Source organism: Pongo pygmaeus, chromosome 10, assembly GCF_028885625.2.
Source record: "Pongo pygmaeus isolate AG05252 chromosome 10, NHGRI_mPonPyg2-v2.0_pri, whole genome shotgun sequence".
NCBI classification, from domain to species: Eukaryota; Metazoa; Chordata; class Mammalia; order Primates; family Hominidae; genus Pongo; species Pongo pygmaeus.
This window is the reverse complement of record NC_072383.2, coordinates 73,179,424-73,206,691: the sequence shown is the minus strand read 5'-3', so window position 1 is coordinate 73,206,691 and position 27,268 is coordinate 73,179,424. Positions and strand designations below refer to the sequence as shown.

Genomic DNA, 27,268 nt, shown 5'->3' with positions numbered 1-27,268 from the left:
TTGGATACTTGGGTATCTGTGGCTTTTCTCTTCAGCTTCAGACAAAAAGAAACCCTGGAGCTTGTACTTTATAAAGCACTATCTTCCTGGGATAAACTTCTAAAACTTGTTTTGCTTTAGATAACCGTGGTGTGGTGGCTGGAGACTGACATTTGATTTGAAAAAACAAGCCAGAGTTATGCATAAGACATAAAAAACAATAATTACTGTCACCTGTTAGTAGACCTCTCTCTCCGGCCAACTGTCATTGAGAAAAAAAAATGCAATTGGTTTTAGATTCTCTCACTTGTTGGGAGGGGTGGGGCATGGCGAGGGGTGGGGGGAGAGAGAGGGTGTGGAGAGTGGGGTGTAAATAAGGCAGGCAGAAGCTCCAGAGAGGGTGGAGACAGAGCTTCACGGAAGAAAAATATGTGAACCTGGTTGGTACACATAGCTTCTCCAGACCCACCCACCCACCCTTTCCTGAGCCCTGTGCTTCGGATGGCGTCTGGAGGTTGATGGCGAGTGGTGCTGAAGGGACAGCTCCAGCCGTGGCTGATTGGGGGAGAAACAAAATCTGCAGATGGAATCGGAGCAGGGCGACTTCACCTTCAAGTGGTGAGCTCTCCTGACCTCCGGCCAGTCTCCACTCCATTCACGGCCAGCCGATCTGCCCGCTCCCGGTGGGGTCGGGCAGTGCCGGCTGGACCCGCCCCGAGCTCCATGGTTTGCCCAACCCTGCGCGATGGTGACTCTGGGCGCGGAGGTTGGCGACTGGCAAATCCGCAGATCACAGGATGAAGGCGGGGAGCGCGGCCGGCGGCCGGCGGGGGCTTTCTCCCCCACCCCAGCGCCCAGGGAAGCGGCTTAACCACCTGAATCCGGAAGACGCCAACAAGTAGTTTCTCGTCGGAGAAGGGCGGCTCAGCTGGGAGCCAAGACTCAGTCCCGCTGCCCAGAGAACCTCGTCCACTCGGAAACCAAAGCAGAACCACTTTTCTCTCGGTCTCGTTAAGGTATCTGGAAATGGGGGCGGGGGTGGTGAAAGGGGCGATTTCCTGGAAAGGACATGTTGACCCTGCAGGCAAGCATCCCCCCGCTCCGCCTTTCCGCAATAGGAATGTAGAGATGAAGCCCTGGGGAGAGGTGGCTGGGAGGCTGGAAACAGGGACACTGTCGGCGAGACTTCCAGCTCAGGGACCCAGGGGGTGTGCCTCCAAGCAGCTTTTCCCCGAGCCTCGCCCCTCCTAGAAAGCAAATCCCCCACCCTCCACCCACTAAGGGATTTGTTTTTCTTGGGAAGGGGGATGGGTGGGATGCATTGATCACTTCTATTCTTAACGATGGATCTTAGTTAGTTGTTTCCTTTCCCAAGTAATAATAATATCAACAACAACAATAATAGTAATGTGAAAAGGAAATCGAATGAGGAAATAAGTCAGAGGTCTCCTAGGTGAAAAGCAACAGCAGAGATTTTTTTTTTTTCTCTGACTTCTGCGTTGTCTTTTTGCTTGGTCTGTGAGTAAGTGTAGAGGTGAACCTAGAACAGGTTGCGCAGAGGGCACTACCTGAACGCTAGGGAGTAGCGAGGGGTCCGGAGTTGACCTAGGGTGGGAGTGGAATCGGGGCTCTTCACAGGGTGGGGGGACGGTGTGCTCTCACCCAACACTGCCAAGTTGCCTGAGGAAAACTCCCTGCCTAAGGGAATTGCATCCAAGCTAGTGGAAGGGGAGAAAGAGGAGGGTCTTGGAGAGTGGGAATGAGAGGCCAACCAGGGGAGGAGGAGAGAATGGGGCAAAGGAGGGGGAGAAAGTAGGTTTAGAGGGAGAAAGAGAGTGTATTTGGGGAGGCGGAGAGGGGGTTAGGGGCTGGGAGCAGGTTGGACTTGAGTGGGAACAGAAAAGAGGAAGAGTGGAAGGTGAAAAGATGAAGGAGAAGAGATCAGAGCCAAAAAAAGGAAAGCGGGAGGCAGGGAAAACGGTGTCATGAAAGGTCAAGAAAGACTTGGACTGCTATCTCTGTAGTTCTCTGGAAACCTGGGAAAGGTTTGATGCAAAAGGCGGGGACAGCTCTAGACGCTGCTCCCCTCCGGGGGAGGGTCTTTGCCCCATGCCTGTCTGCCAACTCTGCATCCCTGGACTCGCTCTGGGTTGGTGGTGGGGGTCATGGTGAGTCTTTGACGGCCAAGATCTTTAACTCGGCGCTGTGTTTGCCTCCCCCTAGTCATGTCTGAGTCACAGAGATGGGCAAGATCGAGAACAACGAGAGGGTGATCCTCAATGTCGGGGGCACCCGGCACGAGACCTACCGCAGCACCCTCAAGACCCTGCCTGGAACACGCCTGGCCCTTCTTGCCTCCTCCGAGCCCCCAGGCGACTGCTTGACCACGGCGGGCGACAAGCTGCAGCCGTCGCCGCCTCCACTGTCGCCGCCGCCGAGAGCGCCCCCGCTGTCCCCCGGGCCAGGCGGCTGCTTCGAGGGCGGCGCGGGCAACTGCAGTTCCCGCGGCGGCAGGGCCAGCGACCATCCCGGGGGCGGCCGCGAGTTCTTCTTCGACCGGCACCCGGGCGTCTTCGCCTATGTGCTCAACTACTACCGCACCGGCAAGCTGCACTGCCCTGCAGACGTGTGCGGGCCGCTCTTCGAGGAAGAGCTGGCCTTCTGGGGCATCGACGAGACCGACGTGGAGCCCTGCTGCTGGATGACCTACCGGCAGCACCGCGACGCCGAGGAGGCGCTGGACATCTTCGAGACCCCCGACCTCATTGGCGGCGACCCCGGCGACGACGAGGACCTGGCAGCCAAGAGGCTGGGCATCGAGGACGCGGCGGGGCTCGGGGGTCCCGACGGCAAGTCTGGCCGCTGGAGGAGGCTGCAGCCCCGCATGTGGGCCCTCTTCGAAGACCCCTACTCGTCCAGAGCCGCCAGGGTAAGGCCAGAATCGACCCCTTCCCTGCTGCTTCAACTTCTCCCAACTTCCTCCCCAACTTTCTGTTCTTTTCCACCCCAGGGCCTCAGGCATGGGGGGGGGGGGTAGAAGAGACCCGGGGACTTCCTAGCGATACAGTTAGAGGCTCATCCTTTGCAAGGTAAACCCAGGGACCCTGGCCACCATCCCTACCCAGTCCCATCTTTCTCCTCCTCCTCTTCTCCCAACTCAAACAGATTTACTTTAGCAGATGGGACCTAGAGGGCCAATGTCGACTTCTCTGTGCACGTCTTTGGACCCTGTCCTGAAACGGGTATGAGGATTCATCTCGAGTTTCTCCCTCACTCCTTTGTTCTAACTTTTCCTTTAGCTCAGATCTCTCTTCTGGCCTCCTGGTTATCCCTATTTGACATTTTCAGTGAGTCCCCTTCACATCTGACTCACCCAGAGCAGTGGCTCCAATTAGGGATTGAATCTGAGGACAGAGGAAGGGGAAATGGAATGTATCTATGTGGCTGGGGAGGTGGAGGGAGGAAAGGTTTGCCAGGAGGTTTATTTTGTGAAGAGAATCTCCAGAACGTTGTTTGGGCCTGTCACTTTCCAAGGGAGACGAATACTAGGATTGTTTCCGTGAGCTGACCAGACAGCCCACTTACACACGGAATTTTGAGCCTCGTCCCTTTTGCTTAGGGCTGTATCTCTGATCCTTACAGGTTGAACATATATTAACCACTTTGGTGATCCTAGTTCTCTAAATCTGAGTAATTTAGATTGGACCAAACTTTATTTTACTTTTAATATTGTGATTCCAGCCTCAGTGTTCTTTTTCGGGTTCCAGTTTAAATGACAGCTCAACTTTAATCCTTGACACTCCCAATTAATTCTTCAAAATCTCATGAAGAGATTATAAAAGTAACCAATAATGGTTTCTCTGGTTGAAAGGAAATAAAGACATATAAATAACCAAAAATTATACAGTATGTGAATGGTTTTTAATTATATGTGAGAACAAAGTACTGGATTCAGTTAAATCTTTGCAACTGCGTGTGTCTTGTTTGCTTCTGACACCCAGAAAAGACACCCCATGGTCAGAATGGGAATTCTCCCAACTTTAGTTCGGCTCTGTCTTCATTATTTTCTTCCTCTGTATGTCAGAAGTGTCTGCATCTGAGATGTTATGCAGCTATCTACTAATTTGTCAGAAGATGTGCTACTGATAACACTTTGGAAGTCTGTGGATGTGTTTTGTTTTCAGTGTGAAATAGAATATGAAAGAGACAATTTAAAGCATTGCTACTCTTTTAGACTTGGTATTTAAATGCATACATAAATTCTAACATGCCTGCATACACGTATTTGAACATAGAATTAGTGGCTTCAACTTGGAATCTTTTTTTTTTCAGGCCATGCCATAAATTCAACAACACAGTTGGCATTCAGGAAAAAAAAAAAAAACCCCAAACCAACCAAACAAAACCACAAGTCTATGTTTATTTAAATTAAACCACAGGCTCATGAGCATTACATCTGTGCATCTGTGTTTTTTGGATTCCAGCTGAGTGTTATGGAGCTCTTTCCACTTGGTGGCTAAAAAGATAATCTGAATTTGTTCTCAGGCCCATCATATGATTCTTTTTTTCCAGATCATGTGCTACAAAAGGACAGAATGTTTTATTATTTTTCCTTATGATAACATAATACATTTTATTGTAGGCCAGATTGCATAGCAAAAACTTTAAGAAGGTGTTCAACTTTTATCATTGCCATGAAATTTGATTCTATAGACTATTGATCAAAAGGATAAACCATTGACTTGAAAATTGTGTTTAAAAAGCATTTACTATGATATTTCATTATAATAATCTTGAGACTTTGATCTGCATCTGTTTTGGTGAGAAAAGAATACACCAAAATTGAGATTAAAACAAGGTCAAGGAGCAAGTTGAAGCAGAATCAGCTAAGAATCATAGACCTGAAAAATTTATTTGAGGTCACGTTTAGTCAAGACCCTTTATATTGTAGATGAGGGAAATGAAGACTGCAGATGCTAAATGATGGCCAAGGTTACATATCAAGTTAATAGCAAAGCCAAAATTATCCCAGAGGTCTCATGACACTCTCCTCAGGCCCTTTCTAGCAAAACTACTGATTATAACTGGACTGGATTGTGAAATCTCTGCAGATCACATTGGTCTTGAGATTTAATGTGGCATAAGACATTCACTAGAGTCCTAACTTTGAAAGGTCATCTATGACTTTTAAAATATATGTATTCCAGGACTTTCGCTCCTAGAATTTTTAGCCTTTACCACCCAACAGTAGAATAAAAATATGGGACTTGAATTAACTTAAAAAGAATCCTGTTTGAACTTTCCACTTTTATTGACCAGTCAGGGTTTAATGTTTGGCTTTCTTTTGTGGGTCTTGTCTTCAGGGAAATCCCTTTTCAAATTACTAGGGGTTGGCTAAAAAAAAGTAATCATAAGTAACCATTCTATTTAAAAGTGACTTAATATTTTTACCTGAGCACTTTTAGTTAAGGTAACCTGACAACGTTCTTTGACTAGTTTGAAAAATAGAATTATATGTGGAGGCCACAAGTTGAAATTATATTTTGCATCGACACAATTCGAGGAAACATAAAACAATTATCAAGTGGTTAGCTTCAGTTGTCTTATTATCATAAGTCTTATTCTTAATAGAAGTATTTAAACTTTTATAAACACTCTAACTTTTTAACATTAGCTCATCTTTCATTGAAATATTTGACATGAAAAATTTTAACTCTCTGAATTTCCTTTTCAACCCATTATACTTGTTTCACAATTTTCTTTTTTCTCCAATATTGAAAAGATTGGATCAGTTATATAATAGAGGTGCTTTGTTTGTAACTTTTATGATTTAAATGACAGACAAAACAACGGTGATAGGAACTGAATAATTAATTGAATTTTGCAACCCTGCATTTTTGCCTTTTGTTTTGGTTGGCATGTCCCTCTCCTCTATGATTTTTAATTTATGAAGTAAATACATATTTGAGGGGTCTATATTGTTGTATTTCAATTGGTAAATAAGTTTATGTTTTATACATTTAAATTCTTATTCTTAAAAATAGTATTCAAAAATAGACATTTATAAAAATTCAAATATCAGTTGTCATGGAAACCTGTTGTGGAGAAAATGAGATCAGGAAGAAAATGAGAGTTTATTTTGTTGATGCTAGTGAGTGATATTTACAAACAGTAAAAACAAGGATGCATAAATATATTTTTAAAAATGCAATGCACTGTATATTTTCAATTTAATGTGTAAGTGTTAGAAAAACATGAAGCTTGTATGTGCTTTCCTTTGAAAAATGTATCATATATAAGAGGACAGGTACCAAGCAGAAATTCCTTGATAGAGTTTCTAGATTTTTAGAAGTTTTTAAAAATCACATAAGGACAAAATACTAAAATAAAAGACAATTTTGAAGAATCTGTTTGGAATATTAAACAGCTGAGAGCAGTTATAAGTTTCTGTTTCTCTTCTTTTCACTTATACTTTTTATAGGGTAGGGGAGATGATTGAATTCAGCTCTGTTTTAGAGTGTTGACTCTTCCTTGGTGATTTATTTATATCTTTGATTACCTGGTAGATCTTCTGTTTTTTACTTTTAAAGCACATTTTAGAAAAGAAAAAACAAAATAATAACTGCCATGGAACCCCGCTTAAGATGTTGCCTTTTTGATGTGTTTCTAGCTCTTTCACATACATTCCCCGACCTTTATCTCATTTACTATTGTTGAAATACAATATGGGTTGTATCTCATATACAATCCTTCTGCATCATACAGGGATTGTGATAGTGAATCTATCCTTTTTTAAATCTTGAAAATATTCATATTATTAGCATTATAGATTATTTCTACAGCATTACCAAAACATACTCCGTAGAAGCCATTAAAATGGAAATTTTAATTTCTAGCATTAGACTCAAACTTGCAAATATTTAATTTACTTTGTATGGGCCACTTTTTCCTCTTCCCCAAGCCACAAAACAAAACAAGAAAGACATGATCTAAATAAATATTTGCTAGTATTAAATATAGCACTTGATTTTTAAAAATTATAATAAGGTATAGGAACAATTTGAATAATATATTAAGATTAAAGGAAGAAAATGTATTAAGTCTTGTTTTGTAAGAGTGGTTCTAATTAAAAGAATTAATGGCTAAATATAGCTTATTCATAAAATATTGTTGTCAATTATTAACATTTCAGAAAGTGCTTTTATTCAATGAATATTGATTACACAGTCACTGTAGACTGAAAACTATGAAAAGTACTGGGAATGCATGGAGAAGATATAATCCTTTGCATTCAATGAGCTCACCTCTCTATTTATAATAAAACATTTCCTAAAGGCATTATCTATTAAATTAAAAAAAAAAGATTATGGCAAATAAAATTCTAGAGGTGTTAAAAATACATTTTCCTAAAAAAAAAAAAAAAACCTCACATAGGGAATATTGCCTGACACACGCAGTAAAATATTCCTTTTAGAAATGATGATGTTAAGGTATTATTGGTCTGTATTTTATTACAAAATATTAGGCTCTTAAATTCTTTATTTTTCTGTTTTCACAATGACTTACAGGCTCTCTCCTTACAATATAATGAAGACCGTACTTATACTAAACAACTATGGAACTATTTGGAGGTGTGGCCAAGTTTCTTTTATTATTTCCATTTAATTACAAGTCATGGCCAACCTCATGACAATGCATACCCAAACTTCACATTCCTCAGAAGAGTCTGCTATAATAGTCCAGTGTGTTTGCACTTTCCACCTAAGCATTTAAGTGTCTTTTGACCTTTTCAGGGTCAAAAGGTTTATAAATAAATTTAATTTTATGCTTATATTCTGAGCATTGGATAGAATCAGAGAGTACCTGATTAATAGATCACTAAAATAATCAAGTAAATTTAATTGCCGACTAAATATACCTAGTAGTGATATACATATGAGGTGACCTGATTTATGGTTGGACATTAGGTGTGCAAAAAGTGAATGTAGTTGGATAGATTAGGTATGATCTCTTCTGTAATATTTTGCTAAGAGCTCATTTGTAGATCTGAGTTGACAAAATTAAATAAAAGACAAGGAAAGTTTTTTATCTTTGTCAGTAAGCTAATTTTCAAAGCAACTGAAAAGGAAGACATAGAGCAAACTTTTTGTAGATTTTCCATTTGAAAATGTTTATCATTGCCATCAATTTTTACTACTACAAATAAAGTAAATGTGATTTTCAAGTCTTGTATTCTCTGAACTTCTGAGCCATGTATTATTTTTATTGTGGGAACCTTTAGAAATGTGTCTAAATAAAATAGTAAAGGGCATTAAAGATAAACACAGACCTGTAGAAGAAAATATATAGCGGAAAAATAGTCTAAAAAATAACCTTCAATATATTCCATAAACTTAATTCAATTCTGGTTGAAATATGGAGGGCTTTTCTTCTAGAAGAGCAGTCAAGATATTATTTCAAGACAGAAAAGCACTGCTTTTTTGCCTTCCGTGCAGGTTGAGGGATGGTAATAATCCTAACACTGTGTAGTCAATATTTTCATAGAAAGTGAATAGAACATGAGTGTTGGGAGGAGAACAGAGCAGAACTGGATATTATATGGAAAAAGAATTGAAAAATGCCTGAATTGAGACCTACGAGACCTACGCTCCAGCCTTGATTTCAACACTAGTTGTGTGACCTTGGAGAATTTACTTCATCTTCCTGAATCTTGATTTCCTTTGCTTTATTCTGAAAAATAAAACCCAAACATTGAGATGACACATTGGACTAGATAGTATCTAAACTTCTTTTCAGCTCTAAAATTTTGAGATTTGTAGGATAATTATTGCTAAAGATACTGGGGGAGAGAGGAAGGGACGTGTTCATGCCCATTCAGATTGAACTCCAAGGACCATCACACTAATAAAGTAAACCAGAATCTGGTTTTTTTTTTTTTTTTTTTTTTTTTTCAATTTCATTTGTAACTTTCTGCCCTTTTTTTTTCCCTACAGCTGTTGGGTAGCTACTGCTGTGGTTACCATAGAAACAGGTTGGCTCCCAGCTTCCTGTTTCCATTGAAAACAGCTTTCTCTCAACCACATATTGATCTCAGGAAATCATTTTGCTGTGGCTCTGTCATGAAACCCATAAAGATGTTCAGCTCTGTCATTTCTTAGGTCTAAGATTCAGTGCAGGTGTATATCCATCCACCTGCAATGGTAACCGATGAGATAATCTCAGTCTCATTTTTACTTGAAAAGTATCTTATCAACAACACCATGTTTTTCCCCTTTTCATATTTTATATAAAAGGGACAGTCTTATTGTCTTGAGGACTTACACTACGACTAACATATTTAAGTATTTACAAAATAGTGTCAAATTATTCAATTCTAATCTCTTTCATAACCCATTCTATCAGAATAGACATAGAAAATAGTGTGCTGTCTAGCACACTTCATAAGTTAAAATTATATTTTGTTCATAATGTTCATTAAGATATATTTGAATGTGCTCACTAGTGATATTATTTTAAAATGAATGTGCATGTATAGTGTATAGTGCTCCATATTTCTGTTTTGAGAAAATAATTTTTCTATTTTTAGGGTATATGTATCTACATAAAAAGAATATATATTCAAATATATATTCACTGTTATAATACAGACACATACTCAGGGAATATGTTTGTAAAATTTGTATGTGGGTAAGAGATAGAATCGACTTGTGGGAATATGGCTTTAAGTTTTGATTGAGAAGTACGTGTGTGCATGTTATTGTATGTGTCCAAAATATATATTATATTAGTGAAATTGGTGAATAAATATGTGATAGACTTCTGGTGTTTATGCTGATTAGAACTGGAAGAAAATTGGCAATCATCTGGCACAACTGCCTGAATTCACAGAGAAGACAACTGACATGTTTCAGCCATGACAAGTTAACGACAATGGCAGGGCTAGTATTTAGATCTTGTGACTTCTGATTAAGAGTTCATTCTATTCAATTTTGATTGCTTAGTTTATACTGTGTTTAACACTAAATGCACAAATTTTAGCTGTCGGGAAGCAGCAAGACTGTTAGGAAGGATAAGCTCTGACCCCTTCCGTGTCTTATTGTTCAACAATATCAGAAATTTGTCATTATTTTAGGGATTTGCCTTATTTTCAAGATTCCCTTCCAGTTGCAGTCTTCCATTGCTGCCTTCCCCACTAGTTTTACATGTTATTGTCTTACTTCCTAAAAAGCCTTAAAACTAGCCTGCTTATGCACTTAACCACTTTTTTTCCCTTCAGCTCGTAACACCTATGAGAAGACCTGCAGGAGCTTACCTCCCAAGCTGAACCAGAATATATTTAGATAATTAAGAAATGATACCTATTTTTCCTTTGACCCTTTTGTGTATATGTCTTTTATAATATGTTTTTCTACTTTTGTTTGATTTATTTATTTTTAATGCAACACTGGTTCAACCTATAGGCAATAGAACATCATCTTCTCAAATGTAAATAACCAGGTCATGGTGGGTTTTCCCAGGGATAACTGGTGAATTGAAGAGAAAAGCATTTAGAGCTATTGGAGATCTGCAAACAAAGTTAAATGTTGTTGTAAGGTCAGTAAATACAATACAGAAAAAACAATTTCCCGGAATATTCTTTAATGAACAGTAAGCCAAAGATGATGTGATGGGAATGTAAAGCAGTGTTATAATTTGGGAGTGTCCTAGAAAATACATTTTATAGAAATCAAAGCAGAAGAACTTGGGGCAAAATGTTATGGGTAATGTCGGGCAAAGATACTCCATGATTACTGCAATTACTTGACTGGCCTTTTTTCCTGAAAGTTGATAATAATACCAACATCTTGCTAAACTGACATTTCCTCAATGCTGTATGTGTCCAGAAAATCTCATGCAGACACTTCAGTAGTGTCTCCTTCATTCTTTGTTTGAAGCCCCTGGTTGGTGTGCTATCAAATCTTAGAGCTTTGCCATTCTTCAACAATATCTGACTGTGCTGTAGACATCTTTAAAAATTGGAGCAAAGGCCAAAATAGTCTTTCTTGACAGTTTTTACTGTAATTTAGTCTTAGCAGTGAAAGGTGTTTTCCTTTGAGTTGTCTCTACGATGAAAGACCTAGAAAGAAAAAATAATCAACTTTTGGTTGCATAAATTCTCTTATTTTACACCAATATTTTATCCAGGATTTTAAAATTGTTTAGTAAATAATAAAATGCAAAGACATCTTTTATAAAATGTAGTGATTTAAATAATATTGCCCATATATTCAAATATTATTAATTGACTCTAAATATATGATTACATGTTTATGAATTATGTTTAAGCAAAAACTATTTGGACCATTATAAATTTTTTTTTGAGTTTTTTGTCATTTTGGGCTCCATGAAAAGGCCAGACATTATTCAGAATTTATGTAAAATTTGTGTCTATGCTTGCAAATTATAGAATAGACATTCAGATATGGGGCTCTTGATTTCGGTAATTTTAAAGTTTATTGACGTAGGATTAAATGCTATTTGCTAAAAGTGAATATTGTATAATAATTGTACCAGAAATGATGGCATAATAATCATTGCAGTAACAAACTTCCTTACTGATGTTGACGTATTAATTTTTAGATAAAAGTAGTAAAATTGGTATTTAGGAAAACATAACAATAGTTATTACAGTTTGACTTATCATTTAAGTTGTTCTGCTTCTCTCTTTTAGGCTTCTTGTAGGAGCAATGAGAGGAATATTATGAAAGTTACTAGAATGCTCTTAATGCAGCCAAGTAGACTGAGTAGGAAATGAGCAGAATAGAACCTTAACTGACCTTTGTCTGTACAAACAGAATCAAAAATAGCGGTTATCTTTAATTTTTTAAATATATTATAACTTTATAATTAGGCCTGAGTGAACCTATCACCATCATCTAAAATAATTAGTGGATGCATCAAAGTTGAGCAACTTTCATATTTGTATCATTTGTGTATGCTGTATGCTTATGCTTAATTCCCAGGCACATAATGTTGACTGCAACTTGATACTTAGAGTGCAATGCTAGAAATATAGAATTTAAGCAAACTAATAAGATCAAACATATTTTAATGTATTATTAGGCTTTAATGACATTAAAAAATGATTAGACTTGATGCAAAAGCAGGGTTGTCTTTAATTGCCTCATGTTTTCTATAAATTTACTGTTTAATTCTTAATTGTAGTATGTACTTGCTATCAGTTGCAAGATTTTTTTAATTTAGTGTTTTAAAAGATCTGATTCTTTTTCAATTTTTTTCATCGTTGATTCAATTCGTCTCTGATTTATCTATCTTAGGTGATTTCTTAGTAACGTTTGTTTTTTAGATGTAAGTGCAGTTGTCAGAGTACTTGACATTGTACTTCAATGCTGGGTTTCTTTATCACTATAGCCTTTTGGGTTTCCTCTACTTTGGCCGCACTGATTGGATGATAAAGTAGCATGTTGTTGTCAGGATTTGTACATTCTCCTTTAACTAAACAAACTGGGAGAGAAAAAACATCAAAGTTTCTAATGCTTTTGAATCTCTTAGTTGACAACTATTGAATTTCAACTGTTGGCCAGACCTAGGTTATGTTCTAAGAATGCAAAATGGATTAAAATTTAGCACTTGCCTTCGCAACACTTGTATTCAGTAGGAAAAGAAGAACTATAAATTCACAGTTATAGTGCACTATGTGATATAGTAGAGACATTGATATAGTGTAGATGCACAGGTTAAGGAGGAAACAAAGATGACATTTTGGTTAACTCCCAGAAGATAAGTAGGCATTTTCCAAAAATCAAGGGGAATGTCAGTGGAATAGTGAGCAAACATGAAGGCTTAACGGGGAATATCATGTCATGTAACATTGAATAATAAAAAGATCTGAAGGCATGGAACATGGCAAAGACAGAATAACAGGCTTGAGAGAACAGGGAGGGTGGAAATTGGGAAGGAGGGGACCACTGGGCTTATATGTAAGATATCCTGCTTAGATGTAAGACTCTCAGTCCAGGGCAGCAATGGACACTGTTTTATCAGTTTACTTAAAATTTGCAGTTAACAAATTTGAATGTGCCTATGAATCACCTAAGATGATGACTAAAATTGTGCAAATCGGGTCTCACCCCAGAGATCCTAATTCAGTGGGATTTGGGTATGATTCATATCAGGTGAATGCATTTTGAGCGCAGTTGGCTACTTGCTCACTATGTGCCAGTACTGTGCTATGACTGCAGAAAAAACAAATACAATTCAACAATGAATTAAGAGACAAATCAAGCTTAGACCAGTATTAGAACTGATTACCTGTAGTTCAGTAGGATGTTAACAGGTGTTTTCTCTCAAAAGACTTTCATGGATGGAAGAATTTGGAAAAAAGTTAAAAATAAAATTATATAGTTTTTTTAATTGCATGTCTTCTTAGAGTCAAGGAGTTAAGTAACTAACTGGCTGACTTCTGATAGTTGATTTTGAGATGGAAGCTAATTAGTATATTAGTGTTAAGGACTTGACTGAATACGCTAAATATGAATTCTGACTCAACAACTTGCTTGCTGTCTTTTCTTCAGGGAATTCTCTAAGCCTCCTTTTTTCTCATCTGGACCAGGGAGAAAATAATAGTGTCTGACTCAGTAGAGTGCTACGAGGAAAGACTGAGCACATTTATGTTAAGAATCCAGACCTGATTCTAGAAATGTTGTTTGTATTATTATTACTGTTAACATTATCATTGCTATTATTCCTTGAGGCAAGCATTGCTCATTTCTGGAGGTGAGGTGTTTATAGTAGCCTACTTTAAGAAGGCTTTCTGGTGTTTAGAATGTTCATGAAGAAATAAGTTGTCTCTCCCTGAGATTTTTTGTGTGGATTCTAAATGACTATCTGTCTGGGCAGTTGTAGAAGTAATTATTTCATTTATGATTAAATGGTAATTAATTAAAATAATATCCAATATACATATTATAAATCAGGCATATTGCAAGCAGCAAGGTGAAGGCATATTCCCAGCCTTTAACACACTTGTAGTCTATTGTAAGAAAACAACCAAAGGATGATGATAGTGCAATGTCATACCTGCAGTAGAAGTGAGCACAGGGTGATTTGGAGGTTAACACAGCTTTGCTAGCATTGGAAAAATTTTCCAGTCTTTGTTGGTACCACAGGATGAAGAGGAAATAGATTTTTCAGACAGTGGGAAGAGCCTAAATAGTTTCAACAGGAAAGGAAGGCATGGACTGTTTGTCCTGTTTGAGATACTGTGAATAATTAAATACCACTGGAGCATTGAGCAAGGGGTGGGGAGGTACACCAGGAGACAGACCCTGAGGTTGGCTGGGAATGCTTGATAAGTTCTCTTGAGAAGTTCTGGTCTTTCTCTGCTGGTAAGGGAGAGATTTTGAAGGATTTTAAGAGCAGCAGCAAACAAATTTGTAATCGGGAATATCATTCTGAAACCTTTGTAGCTGAAGAGGGGATTGGGTTGGAGAGGGTGAGTGTTCAAGAGGACTACAGTTTAGTGTGTTATTGAAGTAACACAGGTGGTAGGAGACAACATTGAACCTTGAAATAAGACAGTAGCAAGAGGAATGAAGTAAAATGGTAAAATGGACACAGTTGAAGAGGAGTTTTGACTAATTAGGTAGGAGTGAATGAGGCAACAAGAAAAGTCAAGAATGTTCCCTTAGTTTCTCTTTGTGTTATGGGACAAGAGAAACTTTATGACTTCTTTCTCATTCAAGATTCAATGGTTACGATTTGGGTATCTGGCTCATGAGTAGTTAGTTGTTCTTTTACAAGATTTAACACTATAATATTTGGTATTATATTTTGTGATTTTTTCCTTTTATATTTCTGTATAAACTACCTAAATATAGAAGGCTACTTCATAGGTTTTATGGTTATGAAATTAGATGCTGAGTATGCCAGTTAAGATTTTTGGTTATTGTAATTCACCCACCACCATAACAAGTTAGTGAGATAAGCAATCCTCCGTACAAGAAATACAGGCTTTATATTGCTACTACTTTATTTAAAGCCCAAGAAAATATTAGTTTTTGCACAGTTTCTATGAAACAGAACTGCCTGTCCCATGTAGAAGTCCATGTGGATTCCAAAGCTAGAAATTTGAATTGAACTAGGATTAAAGGAAAATGATGATGTGATTCTGAAGTTCAAAATACTCTTTGGAAAATTGCTTTACATAAAACTCACTGTAGAAAAGTAGAGGAAAGAGCAAAGGTAGTGAGGAAGAAAAATAAAATGAAAATAAAAAGAAAAATAAAAATGAAAACAGGTATTAGAGTTAAACTGGGAAGATGGTGACTTCAGAAACAAGGCAGTCATTCCTTCCAAGGAAGACACCATTTTCTTGTTTTAAAAGAACTTTATCCGTTTTCCTTGACTACATACTAAGATTCCATAGAATGGCTCTTCAGAATCTTGTTACTACCTATGTTCCTAGTCATTTTCCTTACAACTCCACGGACAAAAGTGTAGTTATGTTCAAATCACAGTTTTTGCCCTTCCTGGATATAAGACATGTATTCTCTAGTTATCAAATATTTTTAAACACCTCTTCCAAAGCAGTTAATTTCTTTCCCTAAGTTTCCACATCACTTCATAGACATTGTATTATAGCGCTTAACTAAACTGTATTAATTTCCTAAGGCTTCCATAACAAATCACCACAACCAAATGACTTCAAAGGGGTGACTTAAAACAACAGACACCTATCTTCTTACAGTTTTGGAGGCTAGAAGCTAGTTTGGCAGGCTTGGTTTCTTCTATTGGTTCTAAAAGATAATGTTTCATGACTCATTGCTAGCTTCTGGTGGTTGCAGTTCTTGGAGTTTCTTTGTGTTTCTTGGCTGTAGATGCATCTCCATCTTCACATGATGATCCCCTTCCCCTAGCCTTGCCTTGCCCTCAGCCTATGGGTCTCTGTTTTCTCTTCTTATCAGGACAATAGTCAATTGGATTATGGTCCACTCTAGCCCAGCATGGCTCCATTTTGATTTAACTAATTGTTAAATTAGCTAAAATTTAATTCTGAGGTTTGGGGTAGACATGAATTTTGAGGGACACTATTGAACCCAGTACCCTAATTTTTCCATTTTGAGAACACATTTGCAATATTCAGGAAATCTTTCTTATTTTCTGTTTACTCTTTTTTTCATATCTGCATGTCGTAACTAAATGACTATAATGTCTTTGTGAATCTTTCTGAAGATACTAATTAGAAAATTCTTTAAATTCTATTTTATTTCTGGCATTAACTCTAGTCCCTCTATGGAATTTCTTTTTCATTTGTTTGTCTTGGTTGTTGCATTTTATACTATTGAATCTCTTCAGATATCTTTTACTCTGAAAGAGAGTTGGGTGAATATAGTGTGTTGTGGGTAGGTTGGCAGGATTGTGCAGAACACAGGATTCCCTTCAGGGTGGGTGGATAGGAGCAGGTCGGCAAATTGGGGTACTGTGGAGGTCTAAAAAAGGAAGTTTTATTTGGAGATAGAACTTTAGAGCATTTCAAGCAATATAGGGTTATCTTTCCTTTTTCTTTTTCTCCATGCACTTTGAGGAAATATGAAGGTACCTTAGAGTTTGCTCCACTTTTCTTTATCACACCAACATACCTAATTTAGAACTGTCTTCTCTTCTGTTGATTCCCTACTCTATTTATAGAGCTGTTCTTGCTAGCTATATTCTAAGGGCAAATTCCATAGCCAGACACTGAAAGAAATTCCAGACCTTCTGAGCAGTTGTCCCATAGCCAGCTCCCTCTCCTAGTATGTGTTGCCTCTGAATTTGAGGTTCCTCTGGATTTCCTTGGGAAGAAAAGGACCAACCCCAAGAAATGCTCTCTCCTGTACCTATATTGAATTACATTACTCCACTTCCAACCTATGTATTCATTATTTTCATCCTACTTGCTTTATATCTCAGTATTCTACTCCAATAATAATAACTTTTCCTGTTTTTCATCTCTGTGATTATTTTTCACCATTTTAAATAAAATTTGGGTAAGAAGATAAGTTTACTATCTTCAACTAGAGTTTGACTATATGTGTATAGGCTTCTTGCTCATACTAGTTATAACTTGTGTATAGAAACCCTGTTTTGTTGTTGTTGTTGTTGTTTTTACCCAGAGTTATGAACAGTGTCTGGTTATTTTCTCACTAGGTTTTAAAAAAATTGTAGATATTTATAGGGTACAATGTGATATTTTGATATATATTTACAACGTAAAATAACAAATCTGGCTAATAAATTTCTCACCTCACATACTTTTTTTGTGGTGAAAATGCTTAAAATGTACTCTTTTAGCAATTTCAAAATATATAATGCATTATTATTATTAATAATAAATTAATAAATTTATTATTAATAATAATAAATTATGATAATAAATGGTCACCATTTTGTGCGATAGATTACTAAAGCTTAGGTTTTTATCACCATCCGAATAATTCTGTGATTTTCCTTGCCTACAATGATGTATTTCTCTATGATTCTTCCACACAAAGGCAATGTTTCTTCTTCTTTTCTTTGAGCTCACCTTCTTTTCCCACTTTTTAATTTATTCTGGTCCCCAAATACATATACAATCCTACTGAGAAAATTAGAAGCCTAGCCATAATGTGTGATTTTCTCATTGCCCTAAGAAGCTTTTTAGACTAACAGTAAAAGAAAAATTCTTGAAAAGGATCACTCGGACGACGGTGACACTTAATTTGTTATCTACCCACTGAGAATACATTTGTAAGAACCATGCACTTTGATGGCTTAACAAATGTCTCTGAGTCTCCATAGAAAGTACACCATTAAGTTGGAATAACATTTACATATTAGTGTACTTTAAATTTTTACACAGAAACATCACCAGTGGGACCAAATGCTAAGTCCCCATTATGTAGAGAAGCTTCTGACTAACAATAATAGATGGCACTGATTGTCCTGCTAATTACAGGGAACGAGGCCTTCACGGAAGGACGCCGTGTCCTAGGAAAAGATGCTGAAGAATGGATGTTGCGGCAGCAAGGAAATTAGACAAGGAGCGCAGGAAAAAGAAAGAATTCCTATTTATTACACTGTTGTTATTTTGTTTCATTTAATAAATTAGAAATATCCAAAGGTGAAATTTTCCACATTCTATCTAGAATATGCTTCATCAAACAACTGCTGTAGACTATTACATGTAAAACTGAATTACGCCCAGATAGTCCATCTGAGCTGTGGCAAATAGCAGGACTGAGAAAAGTGTTTAAAGAAGCATAGGTACATTATAGCGGTCATGTAAATAGACAGAATGAAAAAAGTCTTCATTTATAATATTATAGAGATTAGGTAAAACTGTATTGTTTGAGGAAAAACCATTGTGAGATAGTAGATGAAATAAATTTATAAAACAGATTATAATATTCAGAACAAAGTATTAGAATGAATTTGTGGTTTTAAGATGAGGTGTCTTTTTAGTTAAATTATTTATTTTTAAAACAAAAAGTTTTCTTAAATCATAAATTTAAATGTTCTTACAATGGAAAATTGAGAAAATATTGAATAGCCTGAGGAAGAAAATGGTCTTTTTTTCCCCAAAGACTATTAAAAATTTAGTTTAGTTATTTCATTTTCTCTAAGATAATTATATCCATGAGGGCATATATAGGATTTTTTTTTTAATTTAACCTTCACAGGCAAGAACATAGTACCTTTTCATTTGTTTAAATCTGGTTTTGGATCTCAAAAAGTAATTTCGTAGCTTACTTTATATAGGTCCTACATGTTCATTTTAAATGTTATTCCTAAATATTTTATGCCTGGTTGTTATTGTGAATGGTATCTTGCAGTCCATTACACTTTAATTAGTCATTGATGGCATATGAGTAAGCTACTACTTTTAGTACATTAATCATAGGTATAGTTATCTTACTGAATTCTTATTGATTGAAATATTATTTAAACTTATTGTCTTAGTTTATTTGTGGATATGCCATATATAAATGATAATTCAGTTTATAATTTATAATAGTTATTACTAGTCTACATCTTGTATCTTTTAATTTATACTATATACATATAATTTGTAATTACTTTTGTGGTCATAATTTTCAGTCATATTTGTACCTGTTTAATTACTACTACTGCTTTTCTGAAATTATTTTCTCTGGAGTCAATTTGGAAACATCTCTTTGTGATATGCTATGTATTTTCCAATTTCTTTATGGAACTAAGAAATAGCTTGAATATGATATATTTTTGTGTGTCTTCATATATCCGAGGATATCTTTCTCTTGTATTCACATATGAAAGTTATCTTAGCTTAGTACACAAGTTTTTGATGTGCAATTTTGTTTATTAAAACCTGCTATCTAATATTTAGAAATAATAAAGTGTAGGCAAACAAAGAGGATAGAAACATTTCTATGCTGTGAGCACAGACAAGACCCCAAAACAAAATCTTGGATCTGGAAAGGCCCCAAGGAAAGCATAACCTTTGATTGAGAGCATCACCTCCTGAACTATGAAAACACTAAAATATAAAGGAACAGAATTTAGCCAAAGGAGATAAGGGGTGTTTAAGAAATAGAAATTAGTGGGATAGAGGTCTTAGAGATGAGAGCAAAGAAAATTAAACGAACTGAAAGAAGATAGGCATGAGCAGAGGTAGAGGGCTACTGGGAGCTGTTGAAAGAGGGCCTAGAGAGGTAGTTATGGGACAATCAAAGGATCTGACCCTACAACATAGTAGTTGTATAACCATGGATAATTTAAGTTTCTTTTTCAGTTTTGTAATAAAACCTCCTCATAAATGGGTATTATGAGAATTAAATGAGATAACATATTTAATGTGCATAGCGGACTGCCTGACATAAAGTGAACATTCTATAAATCATAGCTATTACTATATCAAGCTTAATGGTAGGCTAATGCTAAAAATCTTTAGTCTAATAACTGGTGGTATTTATCAAGTGATTTTTGTATTGGCGAGAGGTGGGGACAGAAGAGTCTCTTTTTCATCGACTCATAGGTAGAAAATCCACGAGGTTATAGAAGACAGTTTTGAAGATAATTGTATTTTTTGCCAATAGGTTGCAGAGCACAGCTGACAACCCTCTATTGCTGCTTTGACTGTAATTGCATTAGGTATGAACCCTGTGTAGAATGAAGGTAGACAACATTCCTGATACCGTTGCCTCCTTCTCTCTGAATGCGGTGTAGGGAATGAAAGATCAAGTGGTACAGAGGAGACAAATAATGAATTACTGAAGCCTGGCACAGGTTTAATGAATTCTGGTGCCTAGCACAGGTTTAATTACTGATGCCTAGCACAAGTTTAATTAATTACTGATGCCTAGCACATGTTGGTACACAGTAGGTACTTACAGAAGTGTTTTCCTAACAGACTGGTGGATTGACTGCCTTTTAGGTGGAAAAGTACACTTTTCAGTAAGCCAGACCCCAAAGGCTTCTACTGCTTCAACTTACAAATGCATCTCCAAGGGAAGCAACTGTAATCCCCTTTCTTCCCTCAGTTCTGTGACTCCTTGAAATGGTTGTCAGATGATAAGGAACAATGCACAGGAGTACCCCTTGTCCTCTGTTACACCACTGGTTGTAGAGAACGTGACCATGGTGGTAACTTTCTTCACCTCCTGAACTATCAAAACACTAATGACTGAAAAATAATATTGTTGCAGAAGTAGGGTTCATCCCTCTTACAAAGTAGCTCCCAGTCTTCAAAACGTTGTGGGTGGACTGATTCTTGGCTAATGTTATTTCCCTAGTCAGAGACAATGCCTGCACCAACTAACTTCCAAGCTGAAGGGAGTTTTAAAATTTCCCTAATCCTGTCAATATTCAATATTTTCATTTCAAGAGCCTGAGCACAATTTACTATGATCATCAACTCTTAACTATTCTCAATAGTTATTTTGACTAATACAAACCCTTCTGGATTTTGCCATGTAGTTTACTGTTGTCCTAAATTTCCTGGGCTATTATAGTGTGTCACCTTGTTATTTATTTATTTATTTATTTATTTATTTATTTTTTGAGATGGAGTCTCACTCTGTCACCAGGCTGGAGTGAGTGCAGTGGCATGATCTCGGGTCACTGCATCCTCCGACTCCGGGTTCAAGTGATTCTCCTGCCTCAGCCTCCCGAGTAGCTGGGATTACAGGCGTGCACCACCACGCCCAGCTAATTTTTTGTATTTTTAGTAGAGACAGGATTTCACATGTTGACCAGGCTGGTCTTGATCTCCTGACCTCATGATCCACCCGCCTCAGCCTCCCAAAGTGCTGGGATTATAGGCGTGAGCCACTGCTCCCGGCCACCTTGTTTTTTTTATGGATATATTGCCAGATAAAGTATGATACCAGATTAACTTTCAATTTCAGATATATAGTAAATAAATATTTTTAATATAAGAATCTATACTAAATTTTGGTTCACATTTATGCTAAAAATTGTTCCTTATCTGAAATTCCCAATGTTAAATAAGGATCTTATATTTTTATTTGCTAAATCCAACAACTCTACATTGTGTTTTAAGATGAATTCAGAAAGAAGCTTTGGTGGTTTTACATTGCAGTCTTTCTCACTGTTTTAGCATTAGTCCTATACACAAAAATTTCCAACTAGATGTATTTATGGTGCTGTAGAGAGTCTACTGTAACTCTAATTCTAATTTTTTAAACAGTTAGTGCTCAAATAAAGACAGATAACTCCTCTGGCCATCCAGTAGCACACTGACAGAACAAAGCAGACATGGCTGGGTCCTTGCCAGAGGTGATTTCTGTGGTCCTAGGGTTAAGAAAGGGTGAAATTTCATAGCATTTTCATCAAAACATTATTGGACCAACATACTTCAAATTACCTTCTATTTCTATTTTTACTGTTGCTTATACAACTTCTATTGTTTGCATGTTGATAGTCTGTTCCTAGTATATTTTAATGAAACGAGGTATGACTATGACAAAAAGAGGGCTTTTAATTATTACTAAATAATTATACACAAAGGCAATACTCTGAGGAAAACTCAGTAACTACTTATGTGCTGTATAGAAATCTATCTTTTTGTTACAGGTGTATTTTTAAATGCATGTGTGTATGCATTCTCCTGGCAATTTGAGTTCTCATAATTTTCATTTATAGTCGTCGGGTTATTATATTTATGGTGTGACTTGTGATATTTTCAGACAGGCAATAGTAAATGGGCAATTAAACTTAAATAACAGTCTGCTCTATAATACACTCCAAGTAAGGTTGCTTCTGGCCACCACATTTAACTGGGTCCTACAATCACTCTCTTTGGCCTTCACTATATCTCTTCTGCAAATAATTCTCCTCCCTAGCAGTGCCAGCCTGCACTACTGTAAACTCCCCATAATTCAGTAAGTGAGGAACAAACAGTTGAAGGAAGATATCTGAGAATATTGGGACAAAGAAAAAGGTTGGAACAAAAGAGCATATCCTATAACTGTAATTCAATGAGACTGATTTTCCAGTGTTTGGTAAATTGTCTTTTGAAGTAAGTTCCAACAGAGGACTTCCAAACATGTTTTAAATAATGGCAATATCATATTAAAGTTGTACTCTCCTAAAGCAGAAATGTGTTCTTCAGTACACAAGTCCTTTGAGATATTGCTCATAAAAAACAAATTCCATTTGGGCACTGAGTCACACACACTACCTCCACTTGTAAATTTACAATGCACATTGTGTATTAAAGCCTCTTACAAATTTCATTTAAAACAAAAAGGGAAAGTGCTTATCTTTCAAATTTGTCAGTATTCTGAAAACATCCAGTTTCATGGAATATGTTTGGTAAAGTACTGTTCTTAGGGCATTTTTTTAAAAAAAGGAAGAGGTCATTTTATTGTTTATATGAATTTTGATATGTGTATTTTTAAAGTCATTACTTTAGAGTAATATAACACAGTAACTGTGTTAAGATGGCTAATAAAAGGAAAATTATACTTGGATTTACTTTTCCATGTAAAACTGAAGGACTGAGATGTAAGATATCAATTTGGTGAAATAAGGATTTAGCTCAACATTGTATGTTTTTGAGCTTGGCCATTATTTAAGACAACATTTGAGAGTTTTGATTACATGACATCCTAATGTACTAAGGTATCAACAACTAAAAAATAAAGTATCATGAAAATAAGAATGTCTTCATGAAAGTTAATGGCAGTTTTCCTTTCAATCAAGGGGAAGTCTACTGAAATGCTGTTGCCTTTGTAATTGGCAAAATTGTTTCTCAATATAATAATCTTACTTTCAGGAAATAATTGAAAGAAAGTTTATTAAATATGAGGAAACTAATTGTTGCATAAAAGTACCCCTTGAATAATTGTTTCATAGTAGTGAACATTTTATAAAAATAACATTATTTTACAACAGAAGGAGATGGGATGTATGTAAACTATAACAATCCACGTGATAGAATATTCTATTTTGAAAAATATTTATGAAAAGAATATTAGTAACATGGAAAAATGCATATTCTAAAATCTTATCATAGAAATTTGTTCCTGTTAGAGGGCAACACTGGGAATGCCTTGAGTTTGTGCATGCTCCATGAGTCGATTATTTTGACTGGAGTGGTGTGCAGAGGCACAAGATGCATGGAAGGGAGAGCCCTGTGTATTTCTTCAAAATGCACCAGATGTTTCAAGAACTCCAGGAAGGCTCCTCAGAGAAGCCAGAAGAAAATTTCCCAAGGTATACGATTTGTAGATTCGTTCGTATTATGTAACTTCACTAGAATTATACCTCTATTTTCTTTATTTAATTACAATAAAATTTTTATTTATTTATTTATTTATTTTTGAGACAGCGTTTCACTCTTGTCACCCAGGCTGGAGTGCAATGGTGCAATCTCGGCTCACTGTAACTTCCACCTCCTGGATTCAAGTGAGTCTCCTGTCTCAGCCTCCTAAGTAGCTGGTATTACAGGTGCCTGCCACCATGACCGGCTAATTTTTGTATTTTTAGTACAGACAGAGTTTCACCATGTTGACCAGGCTAGTCTTGAATTCCTGACCTCAGGTGATCCACCTGCCTCAGCCTCCCAAAATGCTGGGATTACAGGCATGAGCCACCACAGCCAGCCTACAATAAAATTTATAATTAAATTAACACATACAAGAAATGACGATAGTACATTTATTTAGTAGACTTGAAATTTCATATGCTTTAGTTTTTTTTTTTTTTACCTTATGAAATTGTGATTTATTATTCTTGGTCTGGTATCCAGCTTGCATAGAAAGCATACATTTGTATCATAAAAGAAAAATAAATATGTTTTTCCTCCTATAAAAGAACAGAGACCTTCCTGATAAGCATCAGAATCACCAAATCCAAGTTGTTTCAGTCTATTCTAGTGTGAGGTTAGTTTTGTGTTGCTATAGCAGAATATCACAGACTGGGTAATTTATAGAGAACAAAATTTTATTGGATCATGGTTCTGGAGGCTGAGAAGTCCAAGATCATGGTGCCAGCATCTAGTGTGGGCCTTCTTATTGTGTCATCCCATAACATAAGGGAAAAGAGAAGGAAGAGGATAAGAAAGAGAGAGTGGGCAAAACTCGATCTTTAATAAGGAAACTGCTCCTGCAATAATAGCATTAATCTATTCATGCAGGTCATGCGCCCATGACCCAAACACTTCCTATGAGGCTCCACCTCCCAATACCATTGCACGGGGAATCAAGTTTCCAACACATGAACTTTGAGGGGCACTTTCAAACCATAGCATTATAGCATTTTGTTTTCCAAAATACAGAGAAATTGAATAATAACTGAAACTAATCAATCACATAACCTTAGTAGCATGCGTTATCACTGTTATAGCCCAAAGATGTTCATAATTCCATACTCTATTACCTGATTAAATATAGTATCTGTTACTATTTCTATTAAGGATTGCAAGTTAAGTTCTTTTTAAACTCTTTCTTACACTTTCTTCTATGAGAAAATACAACATATCTTAAATCATTTCAGGTATAAAATCTATTATCATTTTAAATTTCTGCGTTTTCTTCTGGCTTTATGCTTGTGCTCCCTTCAGATACAGCCTGCATTCATGTGTCCACAAATGAATACTTACATACTTAAAATCTCTTATGAAGATATCAACTGTCACAATCGTGCTTATCTCTGGTTCTGAATAGTGAGGAGTAGGCACGTAACCACCATAATTATTTAATCTTTGTTCTATCTCTGTGGATTCACAGATCATTTCACAAGCAGGCTCTTAAGTACGTAAGTGGCTCTTCAGTCAATGCATCATACAGAACTGGATGAATATTTTGCATATAATCTTTCCCAGGTGCTATGAGATAATTAAAAGAGAACACTGTGCTTGGTGACCCCTACCTTTCCTTAATTCAGAAAAGAAATATATGTGTGGCAGCATTTTTTATCAAGCAACGTAAGGTAGTAAAAAGAAAAAGTACCTGGGGGAAATTAGATCTGAGTTCACATACCAGCTCTGTCAATTAAGTTAATGACTTCCAGGAAGTTCTCCCTTTCCTTGCTGAAAAGGGAGATGTAATAAGGTTTAAGTGGAAAAAATATATAAATCAACTTCACATAGAAGGCATAGAAGAACATAATCCAGTGGTTGATGTTATCATTAGTGATTAAATTCAGTGTATTATCTTAAGTTTACTTATCTAGCCAACCCACATCTATGGAGACTCTGAACTAGATGATTAACCTGGGAAAAATATGCATATGCTCTTAAATAGTATAAAAAATATTCAGAGCCTATAAAAGCATATATAATTGTCAAAATTAATTTGTTCTTTGAGTTTCTACAAAACGGAAGACTCTGTGTTAGTTAATGATGCCACACAGAGACTACACAAATCTTATAAAACTTGCATCTAGAAAAGCTGAGCTAAGCATTACTATCAAATATAAATGTTATAATAGGCAGTCTACAGGAGACATGGAAAGTGAATCTAATCAAGCGGAGGAGATCGAGAAGTGAAGTTTATAGAGATTCTTGAAGAAAGAGTAGGGAATAGGATGGATAAGTAGGTGGGGGTGAGAATGTGTGTGAGCTGTGAGATGAAGGGTATCAAGTGGGCCAGTGGTATGATACTCCTTGGGAAACATATAAAGTTAAGTAATGCTGGAACTCCAAGAATCTGAGAGGTGGAATGGAAAGAGAAGTGGCATGTTGGCAAAGGCAGATGGAGATTGTGGAGGACCCGGTGAGCCACATTGAGGAATTTGGGCTTATCCTAAGGGCAATATTCTAACTCATGAATATTATTCAATTTTATTTTCATATTCTAGGGTAAAACAGATTTTTATTGTTAAAGATGTGGGACCATTTCAGAGGAAACTTGCTTCATATTTTTATGTCCTTTTTCTTGCAAGAAGACAGAGGTATCATTTAGTTGGACTTGAAAAGAGTCATAATGATTATGTTAAAATTTTTAACATATGTGGATAATATTTCAAAGATGCATAAGATCTTACAAAAATTTTGAATGTAAAGTTTGCTTTCGTTTCCAGGGTATTGTCATTCCCAGGACTTTCTGGGTACTGGTTATTTGACTCCTGAATATGGTTGATAATTTTGGTTCATTAGGCACAACGTTTTCTGTTTTGTTGTTGTTGTTGTGCTTGTACATTGAAAAGCAAGTTTAATGTTTTTATCATGGTGGTGATCTTCTATAATAGACTACAATTTGTTTTAGAAATGATCTGGTTGTAGAAGCACCTCTTTGCTTAGCACAAAGGAGTGGTCAAATTTCAGGTTTGAGCTTTCTGCATGGGTAGTCTCTTTGTGGAGAATAGTTGAGCTTGGGGGGCAACAAAATTTTCGCACTGTGTTACTTTGCTACAATGCCAGGAAATTCTAGTAGTGGAGTGACTCCTTTCAATTAATGCACTATGATTTCCAAATGCCTCTCTTAGCATACAAGTAAGTTTCCTGAAAAGGGTAACCTTTTGAGCTCTTCTCAGCCATGAACACTACTATGAATTAGTGATCAGATTGCTAACCACTCCATCAGTTTGGGGACAGAAGGGCCGGATGGTCATGTATTCATCTGTCTTCCCTGTTCTGCTGTTAGGCTCACTGTGCTTCATTCATCTCATGTCCCCAGCACCATCTCAGTACACTGCATGGCATAAAACAGCCCGCAATCTCTTGTCCTCAATTCCAAAATTGAAAAAGCTCTAGGAACAGCAGAATTTTGGTAACTAATTTGCAGCAAAACTGAAGTGAGGTGAGGCTATTTATAGTTTTCTTTAT

At 36.8% G+C, this 27,268-nt stretch overlaps 1 protein-coding gene across 13 annotated transcripts in view; it reads left to right on the top strand.

Annotated features, from left to right (window-relative positions):
- Positions 1–477: 477 nt before the first annotated feature.
- KCNC2 (potassium voltage-gated channel subfamily C member 2) overlaps positions 478–27,268 on the top strand; it is a 173,057-nt gene continuing 146,266 nt past the window's right edge. For 12 of the 13 annotated variants that reach the window (XM_054444677.2, XM_054444668.2, XM_054444670.2 and 9 more), the window contains exons 1-2: positions 478–995; positions 2,203–2,908. In XM_054444677.2, coding sequence (XP_054300652.1) covers positions 2,222–2,908 — 687 coding nt within the window. In that variant the 5' untranslated portion in view covers positions 478–995; positions 2,203–2,221. Of the gene's footprint in view, positions 996–1,863; positions 2,025–2,202; positions 2,909–27,268 lie in introns of those variants that run through there. The other variant, XM_054444666.1, reaches the window with a different exon arrangement.